A 22,399-nucleotide genomic window follows, 5' to 3' on the forward strand; every position below is an offset into this window, starting at 1 on the left:
CACAGTTTTCAGCGTTTTTCCTCTGAATTTTTTATTAGTAGTTGGCACTGCTTGCTGATGGCAGGAGATACAGATAAATAATAATTTAATAAATAAGTAATGCAAGCAACACAATTTAACAAAAAAAACAAACACACATTTTAAATTGAATCACATTCACAACCAATATGCCCACCATAATACAGTAGGCATCTACAGTTTTAGTTCAACCCCATTTTCAAACTTGTTATACAGTAGTAAGTTGTTTGCTTTGCATTATAAGTTAAATTATTGACAGGAGTAAGAATTTTAGAATCCCACTTGCCTTGGGGCTCAGGGGGATCCTGTTATTGCCTTAAGGCAGTGTGACATTGATGTTCTGAAACAGCAAGTTGTAGACAGAAGGCATGTTGCATTTGAGCACTGCAATTGTTAAACTCCAGCCACTCCTCGGCCGCAGTACATCCTTATATGTCTGTACAGCTGATGAATCTCATGTGCACATTTCCAAGCAGCCCAAAGCATAAACCTACCAGTAAACCCACTGATTCTCTAAAGAATCGCAAATCCAAGAATGGCAATTACTTTCTGTTCCCTCCAATCTTTGTAGGGATGTAAGATCATGGAGGGTGGGAGCATTCAGGGAAAGTTTTCAATTAATGAAAGAAATATATTTGTAGTAAAGCTGTTTCTTTTTGGAGCCATGACTCGTTTGGTTCTGGTGTTTAAGAAGCGCGTTGTTTTCATCCATGCAGTCTCGTTTCTGTTTTTCTATGGGTGTGTTGTTAGCTAGAAGTCGTTTGCTGTTAGGAATCATAATTGAGCCCCTGACCACAGGCACTGTGGAGTAGCTGACTGCTGGCACTGTCAGTAGTCACCACTACCTCAAGTTTAAATACACACACATAGGGCTGCACGATTAATCTTTTTTTTCTCATGATAACGATATTTATGACCCACGATCAATTAATAAATATCGTCGCGATTTTACAGTATAAAGACCAAACTGTTTTTATGGGCTGAGTTTACGGATTGGACTGCGTCACTATGACGTTACTGCGTCTAGATTGCAAGCGCTTTCTGAAGCAGTAGAAGTCAATAGCAGCAATAACAGTCAGTCAGAATAAACATATGATGGCGGAGCAACGTGAGGAAGGTGCAGAAGTGCGATCGTTAGTTCCTAAAAAGGGGTCATACTCAGTTGTCTGGAACTATTTCGATTTCGAGGAATGTGATGTTGATCAGGTACGAGTCTTGTGCAAACTTTGCTCCTGTTCCGTCCAAACGTCCCAAGGTAACACAACAAACCTCATCAACCACCTTAAAAGCCACCACAAAGTACACTATCAAGAATTTCAACGACTGAAGGCACAAACAGCAACAACAAAAAATTACCAGCCATCCATAACACAGACAACAATATCAGGGACATTGTTCAACGCAATAACATATCTGCCTAGCTTGCAAAGACACCGGGAAATAACAGAGACGATCACGTACCATATAGCCAAGGATATGTGTCCAATAACCACCGTGAGCAGTGAGGGGTTTAACAAAATGATCGCAACACTTGATAAAAGATATAGCATTCCCTCACGCAACCATTTTTCCAATGTTGCGCTGCCCTCGCTGTATGCGAAATGCCGAAAAGAAATAGAAAGAGAAATTGTCAGGCTCAGCCTTGAATATTTTGCTGCCACGACCGACTTATGGTCAAACAGAACTGCGGAACCGTATTTGAGCTTGACAGTTCATTTTATTGACAGTGAGTTTGAGATGAAAAGCAAGCTTTTGCAAACTTCGTTTTTCCCACAAGACCATACTGCGGAGTTTATTGCAGTGGGCCTCAAAGAAGCGATGTCCGCTTGGGGCTTGGTGGAAGAAAGACTTGTGTGCATTACAACGGACAACGCAGCTAATATGATTAGGGCAGCATCTGTGAATAACTGCCCGAGGCTACACTGCTTTGGTCACAGACTTCATTTACCAAAGGAATAATCGTCATTATTAATCGTGATAAAAATTTTGAGCAAAATAATCGTGATAATCATTTTTTCTGTTATCGTGCAGCCCTACACACACATATATAGATAGACGCCGCATTCACTGTGTTTCCCAGTAGACACGATACGTCAGCCTTATTGCAAGTGGCAAAAGTGCCATTTAAACTAATACAGGTAGACGTGGAAACCGGGATTTCTGATGAAAAAACAATAACGTTTACATACAACAGATTTTGGCGAATCGCTTAAATGCAATTATTAATATCCATTTATACACTAATAATGGCAATTATTAAATAATAATAACTATAATTATTATTAACCATTCCTCCCATATAAATAACATTTCGGGGACTGCCTTCTTCTATCTTCGAAACATTTCCAGACTTTGTCCTGTTCTTACGCAACACAGTACTGAAGTATTGGTTAATGCCCAAGTCACCTCACGTATAGATTACTGTAATGGTATTCTATCTGGCATCCCACAAAAACTTATCAATCGCTTAGAACTTCTTCAAAATTCTGCTGCCAGGATAATATCCTGCTGTTGTAAATCCACTGAACATATTACACCGATTCTCTCTCAACTTCACTGGCTCCCTGTTAACTACCGAATACACTACTAAATACCGCTCTTAACATTTAAAGCTCTCCACAACCTCGCTGATCTCCTCCAGACTTACACTCCTCTCGCTCACTCAGATCTTGTAATTTGAGAGTATTCAGTCTGGCAATATGGTGCAGCCTTAGTTTGTCGAAGACAGACACAACTAAAGACATGAGCATAAAATGATGGTTGTCAATTTCAAACTGTGTTTCCTCAATGTGCTCCTTGAGAAAAAACATCAAGTTTGAGAAATGTTAACAGCTAACAACAATCTACATAGGTAGTGACTAAATACGTTCAGCCAAAACATTGTTTGGAGTCTCACTTGAGCACATAAATGCATAGCTTTGCTAGTTTAGCCTGGCTTAGCTAAAGTAAAGATTATAAAACGGGATTTTCTAACGGCCAAATATAACCAAAACAATTGTTCAGCCTTACCTATGAAATGTAATCCCCCGGGATCTGGTTTGGAGCGTACAGCGGTTTGTACAATGCCAAGCAGCACATTATTCATTACTTCACTCCACAGCAGTGATGTTGACGTACGATTCTGCTAGTCATGAGGCGTCTAGTTATTCTATGTCAATGTTTAAATATGTCACCATGGCAACTTGTTGGCGTACACGCTTTATGTCAAGTTTAGTTTACAGGTTGTGTTTTGTTGTTGGGGTGCCACTTACTGACTTTGGGAACCCGCTTTGTTTGACTGTTGGGCACTGTGCGAGTGCGCATGCGCTTTTGGCACCGGATGCGTTTGGCATCTGTAAATATATATATATATATATATATATATATATATATATATATATATATATATATATATATATATATATATATATATATATATACAACCTTCGTAAACATTACTAAACAAAGGTTTTATATGTGGTGGTGTGTGCGTTCGGACGGCGGTTGTATTGTGACCTGAAGTTTAGTTTACAGGTTGTGTTGTTTGGGCGCTACCTACTGAGTCTGGGAAGCTGCTGGGTTTGACTCTGGGGCACTGAGTCGCAGTGCGCGTGCGCTTCGATGCGTCCGAGCAGATTTACAACTGTCGTTTAGTAATATAGATACAACATCCAGAAATGAATGCAGTGACTATGCAGACAGTAATAAACAAACATCAAAAACACAAAGAGCGGTATGTTGGAAGGCAGGGCTGCTTCAGGGTCTATTAATTTTGCGTGCTCTGCGTACATTTTTGTTTTACTGTCACATCAAATAAGTTTGTCTTGGTCGAACTGAATGCTTAGAACTGGCCTGTTGTGAATGAAAGCACATGTGTCCTGTGATCAGTTCCTGCCTTGCACTTGACACAGCAGTTAGGCTATGGCCTTGCTTCCATGAACTTACCATTGGATTAATCAGTTTGAGAACTGATAAACTGACTGGATGTTAGTTAATGGAAATTAAAAAAGTAGAACTTACAAAGAAAATACCACTGCATGCTAGTCATTTTCTCCAGCAAATTTCACTTTAGATTTCTGTATCATAGTTTAAAAAAGTGTACCTTATTCAGTTTAGAAGCAAGAGGGTCAGCTGCCTCTTTCCTCTGTGTGTTTCCCATGGCTGCGAGCAAGCTTAGCTGGAACTGATCTTCCTTTGACGTCATTTCATTTTTGGCTGTGAGCTGCATGAAAGAGATGGGGTCGTCCGCTTGTACTGTAACATTCCTCTTTTCGGACTCTTTCTAAAATAAAACAAAACAGCCACACAAATAAATACGCCAGACTTTCACATTAAATTGCTTCTTACTTGATTGTTAAAGGACTATACAATTTGACCTTCTGAGACAGCTTTTCCTCTTCCAGTTTTGCGGACAGCATATGAGAAAGAGATTTACGGCATTCTTTGTTGAAGATGTCATTCATCAGAGGAGAGCATTCTGATAAAACTTTGAGACAAAGGGAGATGCGATCCACATCGTCATCAGTGATTGGCTTCTTAGGGAGAGAGGACTTTCCAAGATGCAGAATTGTAGCCATGATCAGCATAGCTTCAGAAACAAAAGACTGCCAAAAGGAAAAAAAAAAAAATCATTACACATTTCTATTGCATATATGTATGGCAATTAAAAAAAAATCATGACAACTAAACAAGTTGCTCTTTCAGAGTCTAAGGAAAATAAATACTTTGATAACAAAGTGATCATGTACTTTTCTTTTGTCAGTTTCACTTAGTGACCTCTAAATTCGAGACCATGGTTCTCAGCCGGAAAAGGGTGGAATGCTCTCTCAGGGTTGGAAACAAATTACTGCCTCAAGTGGAGAAGTTCAAGTATCTCAGGGTCTTGTTCACAAGTGAGGGAAGAATGGAGCGGGAGGTCGACAGACGGATCGGTGCGGCATCCAGAGTAATGCGGGCTCTGCAACGGTCATCATGGTGAAGAGAGAGCCGAGCCAAAAGGTGAGGCTGTCAATTTACCAGTCGATCGACGTTCCTACCCCTCACCTTTGGCCACGAACTTTGGGTAGTGACCGAAAGAGCAAGATCGCGGATACAAGTGGCCGAAATGAGAGAGAGAGAGAGAGAGAGAGAGAGAGAGGGAGAGAGAGAGAGAGAGAGAGAGAGAGAGAGAGAGAGAGAGAGAGAGAGAGAGATAACTTTATTAATCCCAAGGGGAAATTCACAAGAGTTTTCTCCACAGGGTGGCTGGACTTTCCCTTAGAGATAGGGTGGGGACTTCAGTTATCCGGGAGAGACTCGGAGTACAGTCGCTGCCCCTCCGCATTGAGAGAAGTCAGTTGAGGTGGTTCAGGCATCTGGTTAGGATGCCCTCCTGGACGCCTGCCTGGGGGTGTTTTCCGGGCATGCCCCACTGGGAGAAGGCCACGGGGCAGACCCAGGACACGCTGGAGGGATTATATCTCCCAGCTGGCCATGGAACTCCTCGGGGTCCTCCAAGAGGAGCTGGAGGAGGTGGCCGGGGAGAGGGATGTCTGGGCTTCTCTGCTTAGGCTGCTGCCCCTGCGACCCGACTTCAGATAAAGCAGTGGATAATGGATAGACAGTTCCACTTACATTTTGTTTCCTTTTCTCTTGCACAATGGACACATAGCGAAGGGCCACCTTTGTAAGAGTTGTAGCCAATGAAGCCGCGACAAAAAAATCTCCGTCCATCAGAAATCCCCGAAGTGGAGGTCTTTAAAAAAAACAAATAAATAAATAAATAACAGAACACAATTTTAAACTTTTGCTTGCATCACTATCACATGTGCTGACAAAAGGCTAGTGTACATAAATTTAACTAGGGACGACCAATTATCAGTCGGCTACTGTAATCGGCTGATTTTCACCCCAAAAGCAACTGCGCAGTGTTTAGTATAGAGAAGATCAAAATATTGGAGTAATAAGCAGAACACTAGGAATCTGAGGAAAGGCAGATGAATGTTTTCCAGTGTAACTTAAGAGTGGAAGTAATGGAACAAAGAATGCTAGCAAAAACGGGAGTCTTGCACTGAAATTAAAAAAGAAGCGGCATTCATAAGTTCAGAACTTTTCATCTTGTCCTATAAATAAAAAGCAAGCTCCAAGTGTCTATTTAGGAATTACATGAGGAAAGGAAGGTTTTGAAAAGACTGCAGAGTAATTCATAAATTTAAACACACATTTTTTGGTTAGAAAACATACAGTTGCCTATTTACTATTAAGCTTTTCCTCCTGGTAAAAGTATTAGGAACAATTTTTTGGGTTGCAATTAACTCTTATTTTTTTTAGCTCTTTTCTTTGTTAATGACACTTTAAGCTACATTGTTTGTATGAAAATGTGCTATATAAATAAATAAATATTGCTATATGTATATCCCATGTGCATATATATATAAATATATATATATATATATATATATATATATATATTATCAGCTTTTTATGTGCTTCGTTAGTTCAAAAAAAGTGATTCAAGTGATTTTATTTTATTAAAAAAGGTATGGTCACTAAACAATAAGCTTCCAACATTACATTTTATTAAGGGGAAAAAAATTGGCATTGGAATAATCATCTGACGATTCAGTTTACAAGAAATCGGAGATCAGTATCAGCTCCAAAAAAAACTCTACTACTTCTATAAGAAAAAATAAATAACACTTTAGGTCTACAGTTTAATTGTAAAAATACCAAGGATAACACTAACATGGGACATGAAGCTTATATACAGCTGGTTATGTAGAAGTTTCATGCTAAACAGACAAACAAAAAAGTACTGGACAATTCTAATTAAACTAGACATTAAGCCCGTTACAATAACAGGCGCTAGAACAGTAGTCCATAAACATTAGTAGGAACAGTCAATATTAAATGGCAAGGGACCTTGACCTCATTCTGTTTCTTGTCTTAATTTTTTTTTGTCAAAAATATTTTTGCAAGCAGCCTAAAGTAAAATAATAATAAAAATAAAATAGAAACGTATATGACAATACAGTAAGTATAATTAATATTACATTTATCCTCTCCTCTGTGGCTGTTGATTGATGTGTTGTGTCTCTTATCCTGCTCTCTTTATTTTAGCTTGTTGCTGACGCAGTGATTTTCGTTCATCCGCAGTAAGACTTGCTCTCTTAGCTCTGTGTGTTAGATTTATTTGCTCATCTTTGTCTTTCTCTTTGAGAATTTTTTTATGCTCATTTTCCTGTTCTTCTATAGATCTATTTGCTTTTCTGAGTCTTTCTCTTTTAGCGTTTTTCTGATGCTCATTTTCTTTTTCTTAAATCGATCTATTTGCTCATATTTTTCTTTGTCTTTCAGCCTTTCTTTTGTTGAGGTTTACTTGCTGAGCTGACCGTTCTTCCAGGAGATGTCACTTATATAGGAGTTGATTGTCTGTCTTTTGTCCTACTTGACGCGTCCTTTTTTTTGGGTGGCATGTTGTTAGTAGATAGTCACAGTAATATAGGCTTGTACGTCCATAATATTTTCTCTTACAGTAATACTGGCTTGTATGTGGCTGTAATATGCATCACTGTATTGTGTGCCTTTAATTTTCTCTCACAGTAATACTGGCTTTGATGTCCGTAAAATGCCTTTAATTTTCTATCACAACACTGGGCAATCAGCAGAGTCTCCCCAGCAAGTGATGTAATGTGTGGCGTGCAGCTGATAATCGTGCCTGTGACGTCTCTCCAGCAAGTACTATGCAGTTCCCCAGCAAGTATTTTAATCTGTGCTGGCGTGCAGCTGATTATTGTATGTGTGGCGTCTTCCCAGCAACGGATTTTATGTGCGTGGCCGCGAGTACCCAATCAGCACTCTCCCCAGCAATGATGTCCTTTATTTGCTTATCATGTGTGGCCGCGGCTAGGCCATTCACTGTGTGCCCAGCTTCCAGTGTGTGTGCGTCCACAGTACGGTACGGCGCGCGGCCCCACACATGCGCACTTCACCAGAAGACACACACGGACACCCCTGATCCCTGGACGCACACAGGGGTTTTATTAAAGAGGATGGAATCAGTGATTAGTATTGGCACTAAAAAAAATTCTGATTGGGACATCCCTACGTTTAACATCTCTTAATTTCTTCAAAAAGGGAACATACTATATACTCCTCTAGGCCAAGCATAAAAACAACCTGAACCCATTGGGGTTTGGGGAGTATATACAGTGCATCCGGAAAGTATTCACAGCGCATCACTTTTTCCACATTTTGTTATGTTACAGCCTTATTCCAAAATGGATTAAATTAATTTTTTCCCTCAGAATTCTACACACAACACCCCATAAAGACAACGTGAAAAAAGTTTACTTGACATTTTTGCAAATTTATTAAAAATAAAAAAATTGAGAAATCCCATGTCCATAAGTATTCACAGCCTTTGCTCAATACTTTGTCGACGCACCTTTGGCAGCAATTCCAGCCTCAAGTCTTGTTGAATATGATGCCACAAGCTTGGCACACCGATCCTTGGCCAGTTTCACCCATTCCTCTTTGCAGCACCTCTCAAGCTCCATCAGGTTGGATGGGAAGCGTCAGTGCTCAGCCATTTTAAGATCTCTCCAGAGATATAAGAACACCGCAGAAAACTAACATTGCAAGAGTTTGTACTAGACCCTTACCAACTGTTCGTACAAGACTCTTAAGAACCGCTCGCTGCAAACACTTTTTTTTTTTTAATGAGTTTTAAGCACAGGGAAAAAAACTGAAGTTTGAAAAATCCTTAATTTATACAAAAACTAACCCTAAACAACCAAGAAAACCAACCTTCCATGAGTCGAGTTCTGGCAGAGAAAATGGGAAACAGAGAACGGGAAATCATTGGCGCGTACAAACCGGAAGGGAAACTGGCTGCCAGTGTTTTTGTTCTCCACCAGAGCGTGTGGTCGTGAACAATTGCGAAATTTTGGCAAGCTTTTTGATCTTAACCTGATTTGTCCGTGTTCAGAAACATTTGTGACCAGAGGTTCTACCGTATAGAGATAATGTTTGCTCACTCCATGTCATTAAGTATAACAAAACAGTTTCGCTGAAACTGGAGGATGCTGAGCAAGAGTGAGCTCAGCTGACGTCACCAGGAAACGCTCCGCTCTTGGTGCTCAGAAGCAGCATCTGCACGTAGGCCAAGACAACAAGGAGTTCACCTATTAGCTTATGCTATAAGGAAAAACATTTCTGAGCCAGACGTTACAAGTTCACAGCGGACTACCAGCAGTTCACCACAGTGCAAATCTGCAAACTGAGATGCTTTGTGATGCAAGTACACGTCAATACATTTATAGGTAACTAAAATGTAATTCCTACACCAAAACTGTACAGCTTTTGTCCAGTTTTGATGCCTTTGTTGTGTAGAGCATTTCAAACAATACTTCTTACATTGCAAAAACCTGTTATTGGAAGAGGAAGTTGAGAAGTAGAATAAACACGATCCACTGCAGGCCAACTAACAGGAGGTAGAGATTTAATAATAATAATAATAATAATTCATTACATTTATATAGCGCTTTTCTCAGTACTCAAAGCGCTATCCACACAGGGAGGAACCGGGAAGCGAACCCACAATATTCCACAGTCTCCTTACTGCAAAGTGACCAAATCTGAATTTTGTGAAAAGGGGTAATGATCATTATTTATTTATTTTTATTTTTTTAAACTCTTATGTAACCCTTTTAGATGTCATAATTATTACTGCAAAGCACTTTGAGACACTTATGCATAACACAATATACCATATAAATAACTGGTGGTGTTGCAGAGCTGTATTTTTCACATATAACTTTAGGAAAGCTAGCAGCTCACTTTCTTCCTTAAACTTTAGAAAAAACAAAAACAAGGAAATACCTGTCTTCCTCTTTTTTAGCTGGTCTGGAGCTGCTTAGGGCACTCTGTGTTGCATATGTTCCCATTTCAGTAACCAGTTTCTGTGCAGGTGCTACCGTCACCTCTTCTTCAGGTTTTACTTCACCGGTTTCCTTCTTTATCTCATTTTCCACTATTGGGATCTGAAGTTTCAAAGAAATTGATAACATACAGTTCAGTTTCTCATCCTATCACAGATTGTCAAGCTCAGCAGCCATGTGAATAAACACCTCACTTGTGTTGCTTGTCCTTGCAATCTCATCCTTTCAGGCATTACCCACAGCTCATGACCATTAAGCAGGACAGAGATATAGACTGACCAGTAAACTAAGAGTTTTGCCTTTAGACTCGGCTCTCATTTTACTACCATGCCATTAGTGTAACGTCCGCAGAACAACTGCCTAGAACAACTGCCTATCAACCAAGTCAAGAGATCCCACAGACAGCACGTTGCTAAAGGCTGCCAGCTTCTCTTATCTCTGGTGTCCACCATCAAGTTTTAGATTAGATTAGATAAACTTTATTAACCCCAAGGGGAAATTCAGATGCATAAAGCAGTAGAAACATAAAAACAAAGATAGAGACTCACAGAACAACACACAACAGCCAATCAATCAATCGATCGATATGTAAATAAAAATAAATAAGTCATTCTAAATAAATAAATGCATATGTCAAAATAAACTTAACGAGTGCTCCGGGAGGAAGCCTCATAGCAGTGGCAGAAAAGACCCCCAGAGGCACATCTTAGCACACCGTGGTGAAATGAGCCTACGGCTCTAAGTGAGAGCCTCTTGGAAGGGATGGAGGGTATTTTTCAAGATGGCATCCAATTTTTCCACCATCCGCTTTTCTACAACAGCTTCCAGTGTGTCCAGGCTTTGCCATGTGATTGAGTAGGCTTTGCTGATAAGTTTATTCAGGATTGCCAGCAACCACCTTAAGAAAACAGCTTTTAGTTGCCACTTCTACAATCGAGGTCTTTAATAGGTTCAATTTGGACATAACGTTCCTGCCCTCACTCCACTCATGGGGAAAAAGTTCTGTCGGAGACGGGAACTGAACTCATCACGATCAGAGGATTCAGCCAAATGTTCCCAGGACCAACAGAACTCAAACTGCATTATTAGTATTAATACAACAAAAACACGCTGCTTTTATTTCAGTTCATACTTTCTTGGCCATTTCAGGTCTTTTCACTTGTCACCTCTGTAAGCAACTATAGCTTTTATAGTCTTCCACAATGGTGAACACTAACTTTCTTTGCATCAAATTATTGACGTTACTTAAAGTAATACAAAAGTACAAAGTTCTTCATTGAAATTCACAAAGCCATTCACCTGTTTTGGTGCGAGGCAAAAATGCTGAGAAATTTTAAAATGACACCAATGTTTAGAAAACAATAGTTTTTATTGTCCATATTATTTAATGTTGATGTACAGTATATCAAGAATACTGATGACACGTAATCAGTGTTTCCGTCCTAGATACTGAAGTCTGCCCAGTTTACTTTTGTCGTGATCTGGTTGATGGTGTATTTTTATTAATTAATATTAATGCAGTTGAAAAAATCTGATTATTATCAGAAACCAGGCAGAAAAGTAAGTTTTCAACTAATAGAGAATCTTGACCTCAGAGCTGAAGTAGGAAAACTCAGAATTAAAATTGCACCTTTTGGCATTTTAATACGAGGGATGTTCAAAAAGTTTCCTCACTTTTATATTTCCGCTGGATACGGTGAAGGCGGGAGGAGGAGTAGTAATTGGGTATTAAAAAGTTGGTACATTGCTAGGAAAATTGCATGGCAAAGGAAGGTGACTATGTAGAAAAGTTATGTAATTTTTTTTTTAAGTTCTTAATAAATAGAGTTAAAAAAGTGTTGAAACTTTTTAACGTCCCCTGTATGAAGATGATATAATAATTCTAATATCCTAACCACTACTCACACTCGCTTACACCAGGTCAGATTAGAGTCAAAGTTACCAAATACACTTTTCATTGAGAAACACTAAGCAGAGTACAGGAGGAGGACGAGAAAACGCACACATTCTACTGTACACAGGCAGTAGCAGAACTGGGACTGAGACCAAACTACTGTATACCAATCCAGAAGCTTCAGTTTGTATTAACAACATTAATTCAGAATACTTTAAACTACAGCGTGGTACCAGACAAGGATGCCCCCTGTCACCACTACTTTCTGCAATCTCCATTGAGCCACTGGCAGTTCACTGTCGAAATGCTTACGAGATAAGGGGATTATTAGAGAAGGACTGGAACAGAAAGTTTCTCTCTATGCAGATGATATTGTACTGTATATATCAGACCCACAAAATCAGATCCTGTGCCTGCAGTCCTAACAGCACTAACAGAATTTAAAAAGATTTCTTGTCTCAGAATCAATTTGAATAAAAGTGTGCTCTTTCCGGTGAATTCTCAAGCACACAAGATTAGATTGGACACCTTGCTTTTTATCATCGCAGACCAGTTTAAATACCTCGGGGTAAGCATAGAGTTCTTTATCAACAAAATTTTGCTGTCTGTATGGAAAAAATTAAGCAAGACTTGCATAGATGGTCAACCCTTCATCTCACTTTAGCTGGAAGAATTAACGTTGTTAAGATGAATATCCTTCCTAAGTTTCTCTTGTTATGTCAAAACATTCCAATATACATCAATAAATCACTTTTTAAGAGTCATAAAGTAACTAAATACACTTTTCATTGAGAAGGGTACAGGAGGAGGAGGAGAGAACACACACATTCTACTGTACACAGGTAGTATCAGAACTGGGACTGAGACCAGGGGCAGGAAATAAATGGTGTGGTTTGTAATATAATGGATTGTTAAGCCTCTAAAATTACAATAAGGATGGAAAAAGAAAGCCAAGTTCTTACCTCTCCTAGGGAACGACGAACTTCTGTCATTACACTCTGAATGTCATCTTTCGTACAGCAGTACTCTCCCAAGATCCACACAGCTCCTCTGTAAATCCTAGTTTAAATAAATCCAAATATGATCATGTCCTTTTCCAAGTTAACCCCAAAATATTTCAAATACACAAGAATACATAAATAATCCTTACTTTACAGCTTTAATTGCATGGAAGACTTCCAGCATTTTCTCAATGATGAGTGGCCTGAGATGATCAAACCTCTGAATAGCCTCGCGCACAAAATCTAAAACATCAGCTGCTGCAGCCTCATTGTTGTCACTCAGGAACTCCATTAGCTAATGAAAAACAATCAGATGTGGGGGTGACGAGTTATCAAAAGTTTTACCAATCTCTGATCGCATCTTTCAAACAAATTCTGCTGTTTAACAATCATAGAGATAAAAGGAGTACAGTAACAACATACAAAAACAATTTAATGAAGTTAAACAGTAAACAATAATCCTATGGTTGTGAGTTATAAAGAACAATCTACCATACACATTTATTTCTGCAGGAAATTAAAGAAATGGTGCAGGTTTCTGCTTACCACAGGAATAACATTTGCCGCCATATCTGGAAAACGGACACTACAGGAGTGTAACGTGCGGACAAGTAGTTGCCTGTACTTGTCGGTGTCTTCATGTTCAGTCACATTATTTGTTTTAATAACCTCCTTCTTGAGAACAATGACCAGCTATAAAGAAAAACAGTTTGTTATTTTAAATAGTACGTCACAATAAGAAATGAAGACTCAAAGCAAAAAATGATATTTGGGTTCAAACCTCTTCAACATTGCGTGATGAAACAAGATCAAGGGCAAGCTGCAGAGTTTTCTTACGGACTTCTAAATCTGGTGTGCTAAGGACTCGAAGAATATCCATGACCAGGTCCTACACAGAAAAGTTGCAGAAATTAGCATGTGGGCTTATTATACAGGATAAAACAAATACCAATGATCTATACATTTTCTTACACAAACATAAAATGTCAGAATTCTCTACTTTAGAGCCAGGCTACAAGAACCCATGATCATATTAGAAATTTATAATAAGCGAAGAGCTGCAGGTAACATTCCACAAGTAAAAAAAATTTACAGAGAGCTGAATGGAGAGATGGGTCAAATACATCAATAAAATACCATTTTCATCTATTTCCCTTATTTTATTGTTTCTCTATTATAATAAAAAAAAAACTTGGCTCAAGACGTGATCTTCTTGGAAGACACTTTGATGTCCCGCGAGAGACACTTGAACATCCCACGAGACAAAGCAGTGAGACAAAATGACAGCTGCTGTACAGGCTTTTAAATGATCGACGCGCAGCGCCACAAGCAGAACACGCAGCCCGGCAGCAGCAGAAAGACAGCAGCTGACCCGTTCACATCTCCGTAGCATGTTTGAATTTGTTGACAAGACTTTAAATTCGGGTGGCACGGTGGCGCAGTGGGTAGCACTGCTGCCTTGCAGTTAGGAGACTTGTCTTGGGTTCGCTTCCCGGGTCCTCCCTGCGTGGATTTTGCATGTTCTCCCCATGTCTGCGTGACTTTCCTCCCACAGTCCAAAGACATGCAGGTTAGGTGGATTGGCGATTCTAAATTGGCCCTAGTGTGTGCTTGGTGTGTGTTTGTGTGTGTCCTGCGGTGGGTTGGCACCCTGTCCAGCATTGGTTCCTGCCTTGTGCCCTGTGTTGGCTGGGATTGGCTCCAGCACCCCTCCAGCCACTACTTGCAGCGTCCTCCGGCCAAAGATGACGGAGCGGCAGTTAATGAGGCGCATGCGTCACAGCTGCGGCCTCGTTCGTAAGTCGTAGGTCAGATGTCCGTAACCTGGGGACTACCTGTATAATAAGATCCCTTAAAATATTTTTTGTTCCGATGAAACATATACATAAAAATGTATCTGTTATACATATGCATGCATCTAGCATACTCCTATGTCGTTAAGGAAAAAGGCTAAAACAAAATAAAACTTCTCTTAATTACAAACCTGAAATTTAAAGAAAAAAAAAAAGTTTAATATTTTTACCAAGAAGACAGTGCTTTAGCAGGCCTAAAAACTTTGCAAGTAGGCTCTTAAACTACCAAGACACGGAGCTGAAGGAGAAACTGACAACTTTTAGAAAGAATTTAGACAAGTTTATTTGGACAGCTAAACAAAGGGGCCCAATGGACTGAATGGTCACCTCTTGTTTGTCAGATTTCTTATGTTCCAAGCCTATCGTTTATCAAGTAATGACAGCACATTCAGAACACAACCTGCTATACTATACAGAAGTTTGGAGCTTCCTATTCAATTATAGGACAAAAAGAAGGTCTGAACTTATCAAAGCAGCTTCTCTCTTAATTTCAGTGGAAGATGCACTCTCCGTATCTGCGTCAATCTGTGTCTCTGTCAAACTAGTTTTTTCCCTGGTCAGTTGTTGGCCCTTTATATTCAACTGTAAGTTAAGCAGAACAACATCCATATTACTAACCGAGAATGATAAACCGGATATGGACGCAGGTACATGGCATGCCCATGGACGCAGGCGCTGACAGCGAGCGAAGTCTGATCCACCGAGAACAAAGGAGTCACAGCTCAATAATGAAGGAGCTCAACTGAGCAGAGACAATATGGAACCCTAACCGTCCACACTACACAGCATAGTCAAACCCGACAGTATGGAAGGTGCATGCGCCTACAACGCGCGTCTAACACACCACAGGCAGACCCCCGAGATGTTACAGACGCCCCAGAGGTACGGACTCCACAGCATATGTGACTCACATTACAGTAATAAAATAATATGAGTATTCACAGACAAAACAAACACAACAGGCTTCGGCGTCCCGCCCCACAATCAAACCGGAGAGAGTACGGCGTCCCCAAACGACCACAAAACACAGCAAAGTCAAACCCGAGATAGTACGGAGGGCGCATGCGCCTACAACGACTACCACATGAAACACACACATGGCACCGGAGGTATAATATTAGCTCAACTAACGCAAATAAGTGCCTACAACGCGTCACGGCTCAAAAACTAAGGAGCTCAACTAACGTAAATAAGAAATGAAGCAACGCGCCCATAGATAACGACACAGCCACACAAAAAAGAGGATTCAGCCCCCCGCCCCAGAGTGAAACGGGAAAAAGTACGGAGTCCACAAAGGTCCACCATACACAGCATAATAGTACAGAAGGCACGAGTTAGTACGAAAGCCGAAGGCACCTACAACGCGTAATAAGAATAAACGAACGCTCCGTTTTAAACGTACATCATCCTCACACGTCCAAACTGTAATAAGAATAAACGAACGCTCCGTATTGAATGTACATCATCCTCACACGTCCAAACTATACAGCATAAGTGAATCACATTACAGTGATGCATTATTAACAGTACAACCACAGAAAACACTCCGTATTAACAGTAAGTACAATTATTCATATTACTAACAGTAAACAACGGAGAACTAATGGAGTCAAACTCATTCAAGGACAACACACCATCTTTACTACAAATGTTGTTCATGAAGATATATTCCAATAAATCTTTGTAATGTGCCAAGCTATGGGTTCTTTACTTCCTATGTGCGTCATCTACACCTTTACACTCCGATCTATCTCATACATACATCAATGTATTTCAGGATACCCAATGCCAGGGGTTGGCGGGCGGAGCCCCCTAGTATAATAATAATAATTCTTTGCATTTATATAGCGCTTTTCTCACAACTCAAAGTGCTCAGCAATTGCAGGTTAAAGGGCCTTGCTCAAGGGCCCAACAGAGCAGAGTCCCTATTGGCATTTACAGGATTCAAACCAGCAACCTTCTGACTGCCAGTGCAGATCCCTAGCCTCGGAGCCACCACAACATATTCATCAGCCCTTCCTAAGACTCCTGATTTTCAACTTTTTACCGCACTTTCTTTAATGTGAAAGCTACTATTATGGTCTTTTCTATCTTGAACACTACATAAATGCTTCTGTTTTACAACTTCCTTCCAGCTTTGTAAGTATGTGTCTACCTCCTGAAGTACAACCCCAATTCCAATGAAGTTGGGACGTTGTGTAAAACGTAAATAAAAACAGAATACAATGATTTGCAAATCCTATATTCAACTGAATACACTACAAAGACAAGATATCAAATGTTCAAACTGATAAACTTTATTGTTGTTTTGCAAATCTTCACTTATTTTCAATTTGATTCCTGCAACACGTTCCAAAAAAGCTGAGACAGGGGCAGTAAAAGACTAGGAAAGTTGAGGAATGTTCAAAAACACCTATTTTGAACATTCCACAGGTGAACAGGTTAATTGGAAACAGGTGTTTGGCTATAAAAGGAGCATCCCCAAATGGCTCAGCCGTTCACAAGCAAGGATGGGGCGAGGTTCACCACTTTGTGAACAACTGTGTGGGCAAATAGTCCAGCAGTTTAAGAACAACGTTTCTCAATGTACAATTGCAAGGAATCTAGGGATTTCATCATCTACTGTCCATAATATCATCAAAAGATTCAGAGAATCTGGAGAAATCTCTGCACGTAAGTGGCAAGGCCGAATACCAACACTGGATGCCCGTGACCTTTGATCCCTCAGGCGGCACTGCATTAAAAACCGACATCATTCTGTAAAGGATATTACCACGTGGGCTCAGGAATAATTCAGAAAACCATTGTCAGTTAACACAGTTCGTCGCTACATCTACAAGTGCAAGTTAAAACTCTACCATGCAAAGCGAAAGCCACATATCAACAACACCCAGAAACGCCGCCGGCTTCTCTGGGCCTGAGCTCATCTGAGATGGACTGTGGAAAAGTGTGCTGTGGTCTGACGAGTCCACATTTCAAATTGTTTTTGGAAATCATGGACGTCGTGTCCTCCGGGCCAAAGAGGAAAAGAACCATCCGGATTGTTATCAGTGCAAAGTTCAAAAGCCAGCATCTGTGATAGTATGGGGGTGTGTTAGTGCCCATGGCATGGGTAACTTGCACATCTGTGAAGGCACCATTAATGCTGAAAGGTACATACAGGTTTTGCAGCAACATATGCTGCCATCCAAGAGATGTCTTTTTCAGGGACGTCCCTGCTTATTTCAGCAGGACAATGCGAAGCCATTCTGCATGTGTTACAACAGCGTAGCTTTGTAGTAAAAGAGTGCGGGTACTAGACTGGCCTGCCTGCAGTCCACACCTGTCTCACATTGACAATGTGTGGCGCATTATAAAGTGCAAAATACGACATCGGAAACCCCGGACTGTTGAGCAACTGAAGTTGTACATCAAGCAAGAATGGGAAAGAATTCCATCTACACAGCTTCAACAATTAGTGTTCTCAGTTCCCAAACGCTTATTGAGTGTTGTTAAAAGGAAAGGTGATATAACACAGTGGTAAACATGCCCCTGTCCCAGCTTTTTTGGAACATGTTGCAGGCATCAAATTCAAAATGAGTGAAGATTTACAAAACAAAGTTTATCATCAGTTTGAACATTCAATATCTTGTCTTTGTAGTGTATTCAATTGAATATAGGTTGGAAAGGATTTGCAAATTATTGTATTCTGTTTGTATTTATGTTTTACACAACGTCCCAACTTCATTGGAATTGGGGTTGTACCTTAATACTGGGTCTAGAGTAGTAATTCCTTGCCATAGTGCTTAGGAACGCAGCATCCATCAAAATCGTGGTTTGAGATCGACCATTTTGCCCATCTCCAATCAAGTCATGGTTTGAATCGGTTGATTGATTGAATTATTAGTAACTAGCCAACCCGCTGCGTAGCATACGCCACATAATTATGTATTGATGGGTGAACACTTCCTGAAAGACACAGTTGTCCAAATGGGGTGGCTTTGAGGATACGACTGTGAGTGAATCAAAAGATGGACCTCTGGAGAGAGCAACATACAATTGTCCGTGACTGAAAGCAGGATTGTCGGTGACGATGGAGGCCACGCTGGTGAAAGTTACTTCGTCGGTAGGGATAAGTGTCAGTACTTGTTCATTAAGGTGTAGCGAGTCTTCGTTGTTGACGCTTAATATAGCTTGCGTACTGAGTTGTTCTGGAGTCACAGTTGAGAAACACTTTGTTAATGTCTTTTAAGCACAGGGAAAAAAATGAACATGTGAAACATCCGTAATGTAATAAGCCACCAAGAAAAGTAACATTGCAACAATGCACGCTACGATCCGATCACTGTAAACAGAAGTGAAAACAAAATCGAGCCTGGTGTATTCTTCAACTGCCTTGTGGCGCAGTGGTAGTGCTGCTGCTTTGCAGTAAGGAGACTGTGGAAGATTGTGGGTTCGCTTCTTGGTTCCTCCCTGTGTGGATAACGCTTTGAATACTGAGAACACCGCTATATCAATGTAATGAAGTATCATTATTATTATTCTTATGCGTCCAGCCCCTCTCCCTCTTGCAGGCATACGCCGCATAAGTATTTATTGATGGTTGAACACCTCCGCAAAGACACAGTCTTAAAGGGGTGGGTTTGAGGATACAACAGTAACTGAATGAAAAGATGGAACTCTGGAGAGAGCAACGTACAATTGTCCGTGACTGAAAACTGGTTTTGGCAGATACATGCATATCTTTTTGAAAGTTTGGCCCTGTGCCTTATTAATTGTCATCGCAAAGGTCAATCTAACAGGAAATTGTCTTTGTGTAAAAGTAAAAGGCAAATTATCCGCGACAAACAAACTGTTTTACACGCTGCATACAGCGATTCACATCCGTGACAAACATGCATCTTCTTAGAAGGTCCTGCCGCGTCCACCCTCGTTCTCGAGGCATTCACACCACCTGGTCATGTGCCCACTCGCAAGAGCAACTCACAGAGACCCCCGCCCACCAACTCGAAGACCATGGCGTGTAAAACAGTTTGCGATGGTGGACGCGGTCGTGCATCGTAACCGAAAAGAATAATGAAAAGTGAACGTGGCTCAGAGGTGCATGCGGACCGTAGCAGAGACAAACGCGAATGACGCCGTGTTTTGTGAGTTGCTGCGTCTGAGTTGGTGGCCGTGGCTCCGTCCTGCGTGCTTCATGGGTGTCTTGCTTGCGCTGGTGGCTGCTTAGTGAATTATATATATGGATTGTCAGCATTAAGATAATGTGACGGGAGGAAACTCTATGGAAGAGGGTGAATTAGAAAAAGAAAATAGCCAAAGAAAAATAGGAATTTAAAGTTCTGACAATAATATAAATATTTCAAACCTTCTTAGGAGAAGAGAAATAAAAACGGATGGCTCACTAAATAATAAGATCAATTATAAATAATAATGAAACTGGTTGGAATAAAAACCTCAAACCTGCAGCCATAGGGGTTACCTAGGATGGAACCTGGGAACCACTGAATTAGAGATTTTATTTCACTATATGAATGCAAGAAATTACTGCACTTCATTGTTCTCTACCACATACCTGTAGTACTCTTTCGTGTGTGGGATGCTCCTTTAATTCAATCAGACGATCAAGAACAATCAGCTTCACATTATTATCGCTTTCCTTTATAATCAAGTCAATGTAACACTGGGCAGCGGCCTGCAGAAAAGCAAATTAATTTTACATTTAAATGCAAAATGTACGGTAAAATTACATTGATGTTTCCTTGGCACTAACTTCCACCAGATAGAGGTTGAGCGCATGAGCTGACAACAGCGCGTTATCACACCCACCACACGCCAAACCACCCACCAGATAGCTCTGATCAAATAAAGAAGGAAGAAAGAAAGTCAAACTGAAAGAAAAAGAAAACAAAAATCGAACCTTGATAGCAGTTGGGGCACTGGAGAGAGTCACTAAAGTTCCAGCTGCTTCATATTTAACGGCAGGACTCGATGATTGTAAGAGATTATAGATACAGCGAATGAACCGAGCTCTTTCTGAAGGATTGGCATGACAGACCTTAAAGAATTAAAAAATAAGTAAATGTAGATATTAAAGAGAACAGTGTTACATCACCACTATAGATACACACTGATGATGATTTATGACAGTTTCACCATATAAAGTAAAATGTGACAAAACTAAATGTGACTTTTTTCAGTCAGCAGAAAATCAGACACACAATATACTATTGACCATCTGCCAAAAATAAATGTAACTTATTTCACAATATCAATCTGTGAAACTAAAGCACTGCTCAGTTAACACGTTTACAGGGTTATTATTTATTCATAAGTGCAATAATTGAGAAAGAAGCACATTTATCTACCTTACCTTATAGATCAATTCTACAATAACTAACTGAAGAATGTCTCCAAACGCATGGACCTGGTCAATACATGTGCTAAGGTAGTCCAGTGCTCTGTCCTAAAACACAAGACAAAACACACAACTTAGAGGGAAATTATTATGCCGTGCTGTAATAAATTGTTTTCTAATTGATGTGACCTTTGGAAAACATGCACTTTGACTCGGATTTTGTCAGTTGTATAAATTCAACAGACTCTACATGCATTAGTGTTTTAAACTAAAGAAAATGAAGATGCTGGTGAATTCACAATGAGAGACAAAGGTCTTTTTCAGGATTCTCCATCATTAAAAGATGCACACTGCCAATATACCTGATCAGCATGAATCAACATCATAAATGCATTCCGCTTGCAACTCGAATCTTTCTCATTCACAAGAAAATCATGAATCAGCTCAGGAGCATCAGGAATTAAGTTTTCGAAATTCCTGCAAAAGAAATGTTTGTTAGTCCTGAATTTCAACACTTCAACCGTTTATGAACAGTTTTTATTCACATATCCATTAAAATGAAAATGGAACACATGAAACCACAAACACTACAGTGGTGACTTGGTTTGCGAGCGTAATTCATTCCGAAAACGTGCTTGTAATTCAAAGCACTCATGCAGTTGTGCTTGAAAGTTTGTGAACCCTTTAGAATTTTCTATATTTCTGCATAAATATGACCTAAAACATCATCAGATTTTCATTCAACTCCTAAAAGTAGATAAAGAGAAACCAGTTAAACAAATGAGACAAAAATATTATACTTGGTCATTTATTTATTGAGGAATATGATCGAATATTACACATTTGTGAGTGGCAAAAGTATGTGAACCTCTAGGATTAGCAGTTAGTTTGAAGGTGAAATTCGAGTCCGGTGTTTTCAATCAATGGGATGACAATCGGCTGTGAGTGGGCACCCTGTGTTATTTCAAGAACATGGATCTATCAAAGTCTGCTCTTCACAACACACATTTGTGGAAGTGTATCATGGCACGAACAAAGGAGATTTCTGAGGACCTCACAAAAAGAGTTGTTGATGCTCATCAGGCTCGAAAAGGTTACAAAACCATCTCTAAAGAGGTTGGACTCCACCAATCCACAGTCAAACAGATTGTGTACAAATGGAGGAAATTCAACAGCATTGTTACCCTCCCCAGGAGTGGTCAACCAACAAAGATCACTCCAAGAGCAAGGCGTGTAATAGTCGGCGAGGTCACAAAGGACCCCAGGGTAACTTCTAAGCAACTGAAGGCCTCTCTCACATTGGCTCATGTTCATGTTCATGAGTCCACCATCAGGAGAACACTCAACAACAATGGTGTGCATGGCAGGGTTGCAAGGAGAAAGCCACTGCTCTCCAA

The 22,399-nt window shown here is 40.1% G+C and overlaps 1 protein-coding gene across 1 annotated transcript in view; it reads right to left on the reverse strand.

Moving 5' to 3' along the window:
* The window catches only part of copb1 (COPI coat complex subunit beta 1), a 70,046-nt gene that overhangs the window by 26,549 nt on the left and 21,098 nt on the right, over positions 1-22,399 (reverse strand). Inside the window, exons 5-16 of the mRNA XM_028796078.2 lie at positions 21,365-21,479; positions 21,018-21,110; positions 20,565-20,702; positions 20,220-20,339; positions 13,594-13,701; positions 13,359-13,505; positions 12,962-13,107; positions 12,774-12,870; positions 9,859-10,019; positions 5,611-5,731; positions 4,374-4,601; positions 4,100-4,279 (exon numbers count right to left, since the gene is read on the reverse strand). Coding sequence (XP_028651911.1) covers positions 4,100-4,279; positions 4,374-4,601; positions 5,611-5,731; positions 9,859-10,019; positions 12,774-12,870; positions 12,962-13,107; positions 13,359-13,505; positions 13,594-13,701; positions 20,220-20,339; positions 20,565-20,702; positions 21,018-21,110; positions 21,365-21,479 — 1,654 coding nt within the window. The remainder of the gene's footprint in view (positions 1-4,099; positions 4,280-4,373; positions 4,602-5,610; positions 5,732-9,858; positions 10,020-12,773; positions 12,871-12,961; positions 13,108-13,358; positions 13,506-13,593; positions 13,702-20,219; positions 20,340-20,564; positions 20,703-21,017; positions 21,111-21,364; positions 21,480-22,399) is intronic.

This window comes from Erpetoichthys calabaricus, chromosome 2, assembly GCF_900747795.2.
Source record: "Erpetoichthys calabaricus chromosome 2, fErpCal1.3, whole genome shotgun sequence".
In the NCBI taxonomy this organism is placed as follows: domain Eukaryota; kingdom Metazoa; phylum Chordata; class Cladistia; order Polypteriformes; family Polypteridae; genus Erpetoichthys; species Erpetoichthys calabaricus.